The sequence below is a fragment of the Tauraco erythrolophus genome, chromosome 1 (assembly GCF_009769465.1).
Source record: "Tauraco erythrolophus isolate bTauEry1 chromosome 1, bTauEry1.pri, whole genome shotgun sequence".
In the NCBI taxonomy this organism is placed as follows: Eukaryota; Metazoa; Chordata; class Aves; order Musophagiformes; family Musophagidae; genus Tauraco; species Tauraco erythrolophus.
In genome coordinates, this window is record NC_141465.1 from 16,320,966 (window position 1) to 16,331,810 (window position 10,845).

Here is a 10,845-nt window from a genome sequence, read left to right on the forward strand (position 1 = left end):
TAAAGAACATTTGGGTGTATCGAGTTATTGGTTTGCTTCACTCAACCTCACTGTATAACAAACTGCAGACAAAGTAGCATTTCTATAGCAAAAATGTAGAAACAGCTTGCTAGCAGCTTGCTGGTTTTTCTTTGTCTTGACACAGTATACTTCCCAGACTTTGATCTCTAATCTGTTAATAAATGCACAATGTCAGGACTAAATTTTAAAATCAACAGTCAGAGAGTCAAATTCTGATTGTGCAGCTGGAATGGCATTGCAATCAACAGAAGAATGCCAAAATACACTCACATAAATGACAGCAGGAGTTGTGTTCATTTGGTCAAAAAAAAGGGTCTCTTACCTCCACAGAGCAATGATATACTTTCATGAGAAAGACCAGTCATGTGAGCAAAGTCACAATTATTTCCAGTAACGCTGCAGCCAGTAGTATTAGTATACAACAGGTCTACATTCATTTCCCCATTTTTTTCCTGTGCATATTTGCTCATTTTACAACTCAAATTCAGCATGTGCTGTCTCTGTTTTTCCTTTATTACTTTATTATAAATACTAAAAACTCTGGATCCTGTAGTCTGCCTCATTTGCTTTGCGTATGCGAAGCCAGATTTAGATTTAGGAGTTCCCTGAAATGAGGGATCTCCAGCAGGTTCAAAACAGCGTGAATTTTCCAGCTGCTTTTTCTCCCAAACTGGTGCAAAGGATGATTGACCTTCACAGGGAAAGGAGCAGAGTGAAGCTAGATTAACAAAATCTATCATTCCAACTCCCTTACATACCCAGAAAATCACAATGGGGTATAGGAGAGGGCAAAAAATTGTCTGTCTTCTAAAGGTAAAGAATAACTTTAAAATACTGAGTTTTCACCCAGCTGATTTGGCCTGGTTCTTTTTTCTCCCATCAGTATTGTGAACTGATGCATTGTGCTAAGCTGAATAAATCATGCAGTGTGGCATGTGACAGACAGAAGCCCTCCATGAATCACAGTACTGAAATGCTTCATTAGATTTGATAAAAACAAACCCCAAATTTCACCTGCTTTAAATACATAAAGCCACAGTGTTGTAAGTCTTCATGCAGTTCAGGGCTATGTTATAACTGCCGTGGCCATGACTGTAGCAATGGTATCTCTAATTTCTTCTTTTCCTCCTTTTGCTGCACACTTAATCATCAGCGTTCTTCAGAGAAACCCATACTCTGTCTCTGCTGTCATGCAAAAATTCTGGGTATGTTATTCAGATTCATGTTTCAGTTAGTGAGTCTTGTCCTCTGATGAGGTCACACTAGCAGAGGTGTACTAACTCTCTGCTGCTGCCTTATTAACCTGCCGTTTGTGAAAAACAAGCTATTCTTTACTACTGCAACATCACTGAAATCAGTGGTAATACAGGAATAATGGAGTATAAATTTAGGATCAACATTCGTTTCACTGAGACTTTTTTCACTGTATGCTGTAAAAATGTTTAGTCTAGCTACACATAAGGATTCCACATATCAAGAGAGTTCTGAAAATTTGGAAACGTAAATTATTGGATGTGACTGAAAAAAGTGCCTCCCATGCCACTATGGCATGCGGATGATAGAAGAGAAGCAAAGCTGATGCACTCCTCTGCCGAAAGCTATTTCTGAAAGACAGAAATACAGCTGAAATCATACCCATGGCAATGTGATTATTGAGAGGCCTGTGCAATGAAGTCAGTGGAAAAACTACAGCTGGCTTCAATAGGAATTGAATGGGCTCTATGACTAGTCATCTGAAAATAAAGGGACAAGGGGAAAAAGCCTGGTACAGATTTGCTGGGTGTAAAAAAACCCTCAATGCCTGTGGAAAATTATAACTGCCAGATCACAGGATATATTCTGAAAGCTGCTTTTATGTACATCATAAGTATTGCTTTCTAGGATGATGCAGTGGTAAAGTACTGAACTGTTGTTTGCTTTCATGGAAATGCTACTTTTTTTTTCTCAGATAACACTCTCAAAAATGTAAATTCCTTGTGTGGTAAAGCAGTGGTAACAAGATGTTCAGACTAACAGATATTAGACTAGACAGGTATTAGGCAAGAGTTATCCCAACTTTTGTTGTCAAAAACCAGACATATCTCAACTGTTGTTCAAAATCAGGCAAAATTTTTGCTCTCTGACAAGACAGAATTCCTAGGGTAACAAGAAACCCTCTCACATTCTCCCAGTGCATCCAGAGCGCCTTCTCTTACTCCAAGTCTCCCTCCTGGCGTGCTTGCCAGGCCCCAGATCCCAGCAGCTGGTGTCAACAAGAATAGCTCCACAGACTACAGCTAGCCTCTGAGATTTATGTTTGTTTACACAGCTGATTATTTGTCCTCATATATTGTATTTTGGCTTCATATTCCAGACCAGTTCAGTCGATTTGCATGAATCATAAACACGGAACTGGTGACGCAAAGGCTTGGACAAAGCTTATTAGTGGGGCAGCTTTCTCATTTTACCTTTCATTAAGGAGAGTCAAAATTGAATCCAAACTGTGAACATCCCATTGAATACTCCCTTTATCCACATGCAATTTAGTTAAATGAAGAAACAATCATCATAGTGCCCAACAACACAGAAACGACATTTTAATAAATGGAAGACCTGTGGGTAGCTTTCAAATTTTGTATGGAGCAAACAGATTTAGGAATTCACGGCTCATTCACTCACAATCTCAAAACAAATTTGGTGACTAAGTAATTTGCTAATTGCTGCTAGCCTATGCAGTTTACAGGGATACTGAAATCACTGTTCTCAAAGAATCCTATTCTAATATTTTTTTAAGTTAGTTCTGAAAAGGAAACAATTTGCAGAGTGTCTCCTGTTGATGTGCTAAACACAAAAAAGTCCCTTGCCTTCAAGTATTTCTGGATTTCTTTTTCTTTATTTCCTGGAGCACAACGAAAGAGGTGGTCTGTCATTTAATTTTAAGTGACACTGCTGGACAGAGTTTAAGTAAACTTCCAGACAGAGGATAAACTATTGACCAGCGCAGAGCAGGCACGTGCTGCTTACCTCCAAATCCAGGTCTCAGTGCAAAGTCATGGTCCTCTATGCGAAGAAGCTGCTCAGATTTAAGTGGCCGTACTTTGGTGCTGTCAAGTTTCCTCATTTTAATTTCTCGTTTGCTATGTTTAAAAAAAAAAATGTAAGAAACTTCTTTTTTTTTTCCTGCCTGACATTCAGAGTGCTAGTTAAATGAAGCAGGAACCCAAGAATCCTGGACAGTTGAATCTGGTATGACAAGGGAAACAACTGTGCTAATAAAGTTGGAGAAAGATATATTGGAAAAGGTAGAGAAATCAGGTATGAGGGTGCCTAGATCTCTGAGGAACACCGATTATATATAAAAAGTCCCAGGAAGAGCATCTCCGTTCCCCTCAGAGATTGTATCTATCCTTAAATAAGAGATTATAGCCGTTAGAAAAAATGTTATTATTCACATAACCACTTTCAACTCAGACTTGGAAATAACACCATATATCCATGGTTTTAAACCACTTCATACATTATCCATATTACAGAGGCAATTATACTTTTTATTATAAATCTTTTTTTTTCCCTAAGAGCTCAATGAGTCATTACTTTTTCAAAGGACCGAGAAACTGATGATCCTGCATCCAGGGACTTTTTTTTTAAGATCGTCTTAAACATTCAGAGTTGGCCAAGTTACTCATTAGCTCATCCCCTTATTTGCTGCTCAGACATGCGGCATTTCTTTGCACGGAGAGCCCCGTCTCTGCATTTTGCCCCATGTGACACGTATCCGAGCCTCTGCGTAGCACAAAGGCAACACAGATGAACCTGTGCTCTAAGCAGGATGCCAGGAATTCTGTACTTCTTTCTGGTGACTGCTGCTAATTTTCTTGTCTTCACAGAACATACTGCACAACATCCCAAACTCCACTGGAAAATTCACATGCCCAAGAATGGACTAAAGCCCTTCAGATGGCAATCTCAAGTGTTGACCCTGCATTTAAAATGAACGGCAGATGCCCATCACAGTGCAGACTCCTTTTCCATTTTTCCTGTAAAAAGAAACCATGACGCAGGCAGCAGAAGGGCCTGGTACATACCCACATCACAAAGGTATTGGCTTAAAACACAGACAAGATCTACAGCCAGATCTGGCAGCTGGGGGAACAGCCTTTAGAAAGAATCCCTTACATTATTCGGTTCTGCTACAAGGAAAATGCCATGATGCCTCCTCCAGTTTCCACTCTTTGTTGCATGTCCTGCTCCAAGTGGCTGGCTCCAAGTAAGAGCAGAACTAGCCATAGCTTAGCCAGAGAATTATGCCTAGCTTTGGGCCCCCATTTCAGGAACGGCATGGGAAGATTGTAACAACCTGTGTAATTTGATTTAGAGGAAGAAGACTGAGGGGACACATCATAGTCGTCAGAACACAATGAGCTTTTTCAGGGCCCTTTGCTCCGTGTTCACTCTCCACGGAGCTATTTGCTAGGACAAATAGCAGCAACAAGAGAGATCTGTGGCACACATTAGGAAAACCTTTCTAATGGTGAGAAAATTGAAACATGGGAACACATTGCCCGAGCAGGTTTTGAGACTCCTTTCACTCAGGCTATTCAAGAATAGGTTAGACATGTATTTGTAGGAATGACTTAAATACAGATGCTTTGCCACAGGCAAGGGACTCTCCCTAGACATAATTTCTTTCATGCCTTCTGTGGTTCTCTGGGACTTTGCTGCCAGCAACTCTGATTATTACTTTAGACTGAATGATAGCAATCTGTTCTGAAGGTTTGCCCTGTAGTCAAACACTGCTTAAGACGAGGTATGGAATACCTTAGGATATAGTATGTGCCTATATTTACTTTTTTTTTTTCCTCCTGTTCCCCCTTTTTTCTTACTAACGAAGCCCAGTAAATTACTTTAAAAATGCTGTGTTACAGAAATGCTGAGGTGGCTTCTGGGCTATTGAGAACCATTGGGCTTGAACAAATTAATTTACCCGAGTATTCTTGAATGTCTCTAGCAGTGTCATCTGAACCAAATTATCAGGGCAATGAGAATGCCTATCAGGCATTTCAAATACAGACTTTAGTTTTCTAAGTCTGAAAATTATGTGGATGCTAAAAATGAAACCTCATCCTTCAGAGAATTAAAATCACCACAGAGCAAGCCTGTATCAGAGTAGAATGGGCGGTAGAACTGAACACCTGCAATGTTTTGCAACAGGTATATGAGGAAATTCTGCTACTTGGGAACCAGTATAAGAGAAAATGATAAATTACATTCAGAATGCCATGGCACAGCTAATACAGTTTGGAATCATTAGGTTATTTGTCATTGACGTGCCAAGGAAAATACTTGCTTGATGCTCCGATGATTTCACTGGAAGAAGCAGGCCGAAACTATGATACATCTATTACAAAGCAAGCGTGTGACTGAGGAAGACTTTCCCTAGTCATGGAGAGGCAAAACATAAGATACCAGAGCAGGAATTTTTTTCTTAATGAGCCACTGAGAAGAGTTGTTATGGGATTTTGGTATTCCTTCTGTTTTTCTGAATAAGGACAAAACAAACAGAAATGCCGCCTATATGAAAAGCATCTTTTGTGCCTCTTCAAGCTGATGTTCTATATAAAAATAGTGGAGTGACTATAATTATTTCTAGCTGCTATCAAAAGTGGTCCTTCAAGCTAGGCAAGATCTTGTAGGAGTCAGAATAGCACTTTCATTACAAACATGCTGCATCTTTTTGTCAATACCTCCCTTTGGCAGAATACGTTTTTTTTTAATTGTAAAGGAAAACAGACTTAAATCATAGAATGGCATAGGCTGGAAGGGACCTTAGAGATCATCTAATCCAACCTCCCTGTCATGGGCAGAGATATATACTCATGGTACTTGGAATTAATTTCATGGACACTGGTAACGTTGCATGTGTAAAGGTACCGAAACTTAAAAAAAAATCCACAAAATTTTCTAAAATAATTAAAAAAGAAAACACTTCCACTTCACATTTTTTCTCCTCTTTGACTGCCTCCCCCATCCAAGGCTAAGAAGTGTTCTCCAGCAGATATTCCTTTAACATCAGCATCTGGACTCCAGATGTTGCTCCTTGGCTATGAGTTACAGTATTAAATTGTCCTCACTGCAGCATTAAAGTTATTTAACTGATGACTCAAAGGGAATTGCATGTATGTATTTGTTTACTCCCAAGAAATCCTAGCCTCATATCTAACTATTGATGAACACCACAGCATTGTGAAATCATCAGCAGATGTTCTCTTGAGTGCTCCTTCCTGTGGCACCAATTCCATTAAAAAGCAGAAGAGAGCTCTAACTAACCTAGGTCTCGGAAAAGCTTCCCGAGGTCAGTCAAGATATACTTTCCATTCTCACAGCAGCACAGCAAAGACACAGATTATATTTCAGTGGCCTGGCACCCTGGTCTCTCTATCACACAGCTTTGACCAGTGCTCCATAATCTAGAAGCCTAAATGTAGTCATTGATTCTGCATATTCATTGTATGGCATATGTCAGGCTGTGGTGTTTGAGAGGAAAAGTCCACATGTGCGTAAGGAAAGGAAATCTCTCTTTACCTACCGGGGTAGAAGCAATAAAGGGAACTTTGACAGCTGGCTTGGTATTGCCATAGATCTGGGCAATGATAAATACGAGTTTGTCAGTCTCAGAAACTACTACTTCCAGTTATAATAGCCCTGCTTTACACAGCTGTATTCCAGGCAACATTTTACATTACGCAAATGAAATGGTAATCTATAATTAAATTCCCACAAAGATGATAAAAAGCACTTGAAGTGTTTCAGATCACATAGGAAGACACCCCTGCTGGCACTTATATAGGAAGTTAATGCAAGCATTAGCTCTTTGGATGAAAAAAGTGAGATATTTGGACATTTCACTACCCAATACTGTTATATGGACTCAGGGCTCGATGCCTTGGTATGACAGAGCTCTCAAAGAGCTACAGTGCCTACAAAACCTAAGAGCCTAACAGCCTACAAGCCTAAGAGCTTGTCAGTGCCTACAAAACCAAGGCAGCTAATTCAGAATTCTTTAACAGTGGACAAACATGTGACAGGCTTTTAAAGACAAATTTAGCTGCTCCTACCTAACCTTGAACACATAATGCTGAGAGAAAGATCAAAGGACTGCTCAAGGGTAGTTGGATCATTTTTCATTAAAGCATTTAACCACGTAATGCCATCAGTGTAGTTCCATAACCAGTGACATTCATGGGAGTGATGTGGTTAGTATCCCATCTGGTTGTCTAACTTACCAGGTTATCAAAAGTTCACACTGGTGCAAGGAGAAATAGAATAAGTTCATGGAAAAAAAATACAGCGAAGATCACTAAATCTGCATAAACTGCATTCAAAACAGGAAGTCTTTGAGGGAATTCTGGTGACTGGATATGTGCAGGGGAGTATTAGGGGGAAATATCTGATAAGTTGCCCTGTCTTATTCTTCCAAACTTGTGCTTACAGGCTTTGTTGGAAACAGGTCACTATAACACACGGACCTTTGGTAAGAGCCTGTGTGGCTGTTTTTCTGTTTTAATGCCCTGTGTAACTAAAGATAAGGTGACTCCTTGGTAGGAGACTGGAGGAAAGCTGGAGCACCTCTGGGTATTCAGGAAGATATAAAAACATTTCCAGAACCATCCTCATCATGATAGATTTTGAAAAATCTGAAACTCATGTCTCAGGAATGAAAGTTAGGAGAGGTTTTGATTTCAGTTGCATTAATTCAGTATACAAGATAGCACACTTCTTTTATTACTGCAGTATGGGGGTAGTGCGGAAAAAAATTCTCATCACATTCAAAATGAAACTAGGTAAGTTTCTGAAAATACTACTATGAAGAACCGTTTTATGAAAAGAATACCATGAAGGACCCTAGATTTAATGGCCATAAACTTCTTTCCACTGTTATGTCCCTGAGATACTCTAGCTACTACCAAATGAAAGGTACACAAAAACTAGAAGTTACAGAAATCTTATTCCCAGGAGAGTCTGTGGAGTTATATAGGCAGCGTGATCACTGAAACTTTTACATATTTATCAAATTTTGAAACCCAGATAAATATAAGCATTAAAATTGCACAGTTCTCTCTCATAAAAATGAATTTCCAAGTGCTCAGTAAGATCAGCAACATGCACTGTCAAAAAGCCTAATATTTTGATAGTCAAATGTTTTGTTCTGTGCTGTAGGAAATGGACCATGAGAATAATCTCTTTCTCATGTACTTTTGGTTAATGCTTTAAAATCTTCTTTACAAGAGAATGCAGACAAATAGCTTTGGAGGGAGAATTGGGTTACTCTATTAAAACAGTGGAACTTGTAGGTTAAGTAACATTTTCACATGGGATTCTTTTTAAAAGGCCACCCATTTAACCAAGGCCATCTGTCAGCTCTGTCCCTAGTAACCCTAGTGCTGGCTGAAAGGTTTTTCCCCAGAAGGAAAAAGAGGCTGGTGGAAAGTCAGACTCTGTTGCAATGTCCTGGAGGATAACGCTGCCTTTAGAAACAAAACCAGAGAATCAAACAAAGAAATTAAACGTATTTAGATCCTTTCCACAGGAAAGCTGATTTGAAGCTGTTAAGCTTTGGGATCGTCTGTGGCTCAGATTCTGCAGTCTTCTTCCCAGTTCCAAATCACTAGGGCCTAGGAAGACATGGAAGGCCAAAGCATTGCCTTGTGTAAAGAAATCTGCTACACCAGTCAGCATCATCTGAGAATGTGGTTGTGCCTGTCTCACACAACTGTATGGATCCATTTGTTGGTGTTAGTAAAGATCTGTGAAGACGGAGAGGACACTGTGCTAGTATTGTTACTGCTGTCCTGTGGCAAGAGGTCAGCAAAGGGTGTCCAGCAGGTTGCCACGAAATATGCTGTCTGCTACCACCAGGCTTTTCTCCCACTTTGTGAATTTTTAAGCCAGTGATGGAGCAACTCCTCGCAGCTACTGCAGAACAGGACAAATGCAAACAACAGTTGCGTATGTTTCTTTTATCACTGACAAAAGTGTATCAGCTGAGCTTAAAATAGACCTTCCTTACCACAACAGCAATAAGAAGATATTTCATTCTGCTTCCATTTGAGTCTTAATTGCTTCTGGAGACTAGCAAAGCACCAGGCTAGACCTTAGTTTGATATTAGGGCTAGCTCTTTTTGTTTTGTTTTTTCAAATAATCGAGCACTAGCACTCACTCCGAAACTGTCCGCGAGTTTGAAACAGTGTGCTGAATAGCCTTTCTTTTCAGGAGCTTTTGGCTAAGATCAAACTTGAACCTGTGACCTTGAGTTGAAATCCAGAAGCACTGAGCCGTATAGCATCTCCAGGCACCTCCATTGTGTCACTGGGATACAGTTGTGTTCTGTTGCATTGCTTAAACATGATTTTATCAAGACATGTAGGGATTCAGAGATATGTCACTGCTGGATTATCACATAAGAAGTGATACAGAAGATAAACAGCTGCATCCCTGCTACAAAGCATGTAACTTTAAAAACAGCTTAAACATAACAGAGGAGTCTAATTATGTCACTTTTCCTCAATATGTGTAATCATATGAATACACTACCAGCTCCCCTGCCCAGTTTAATAGGGAATCAAGTACATAAAAAAAATGTAACAGTTGTATCCCTCCTTCTTCCTTAAACAGAGCTACTTATTACAATTTCTCCTATCTCTCAACAAAGAGAGATTTTGCTTGGGTTATGACCGTAGTCATTGGTCTGTTTACACACTATTAGATTAAGCTGGAAACACATTCAGAGACTTCACATGGCAGATGTGAAATTGCATTTGTGGCAAAAAGGACTAACATTTTGCAGAGAAACTTTCATGTAAAAACCTTTGTATCATTACTCGTTTTAAACCGGTTACTTGATTAGAAAGACTAGGAACAGCCACAACCTTCAGTGTCTAAGAGCGTAAGTATATTCCAAAAAGGGAACATACTGTGTGTTCACTACAAGTAAGGTACAATTCATCTCATTTAGTGGCATAAAAATATCTTCTGTATTTTGATAGTGTAGCTACTCTGCTGTTTAGATAATGGGAGTCACTTCACAACATTGGCATGGAAATTTGGAAGGCATTTCTGCTTCTTGTAACAGGAATGAGAGGGTAAGAATACTTGCTACATCACAATAGTAGCCTGGTATCACACAAGTTAAAAGAGCTGGGTGTGGGTGTGAGTGTGCACATACCTGCATATATATGAAGCATGCATGAAATCACAATATGAAATGTCTGCTTATGAAAAATTAATTAATAGTTCACCATTTCTTTTTTGGGAACACTCTATCAATACTATACATACTCTAAATGCAGAAATTGGCAAAATTCGGACATGCACTATTTTGCAATAGTGAAAAAAAGAGTGCGTGGAAAAGTGGCTGACAGCATGAAGTTTATCAGAAAAACACAGACAAAGGGAGGATATTGCTTACCTGTTATGCTTTCTTAAGAATGAGAATTGTTGCCGATGAAGATGGTGATGCTGACTTTGAGAACTGTGTAGCACTGCTGTCGGCCACAGGCAGGTGAGGAATAGAAGTTTCATGACCAGGACCATCTCTTCCAAAAGAGAAATGCACCTGATCAGCCAATCCACCTTGCTGACTTTTTATTTTTAGTGCTTAGAAACAGCATAGCATACAAAAGATGCACGTGAAGGAAGGCATCACTGAAGACAGAAGACAAGGGCATCCCAGTTCTGATGTCCTCGCCGAGTTCCCCTCATATTTTGGCAAATCATAGAAATTCCTTCAGCTCTACATCCCTGCGGCATCTGCTGTCAAACCAGAAGCACCTTGCTTTTAGAAATGT

At 39.6% G+C, this 10,845-nt stretch overlaps 1 protein-coding gene across 1 annotated transcript in view; it reads right to left on the bottom strand.

Moving 5' to 3' along the window:
* The window catches only part of GABRR3 (gamma-aminobutyric acid type A receptor subunit rho3), a 29,979-nt gene extending 19,388 nt beyond the window's left edge, over nucleotides 1-10,591 (bottom strand). Inside the window, exons 1-2 of the mRNA XM_009988808.1 lie at nucleotides 10,467-10,591; nucleotides 3,025-3,137 (exon numbers count right to left, since the gene is read on the bottom strand). Coding sequence (XP_009987110.1) covers nucleotides 3,025-3,137; nucleotides 10,467-10,591 — 238 coding nt within the window. The remainder of the gene's footprint in view (nucleotides 1-3,024; nucleotides 3,138-10,466) is intronic.
* Between the last annotated feature and the right edge of the window lie 254 nt (nucleotides 10,592-10,845).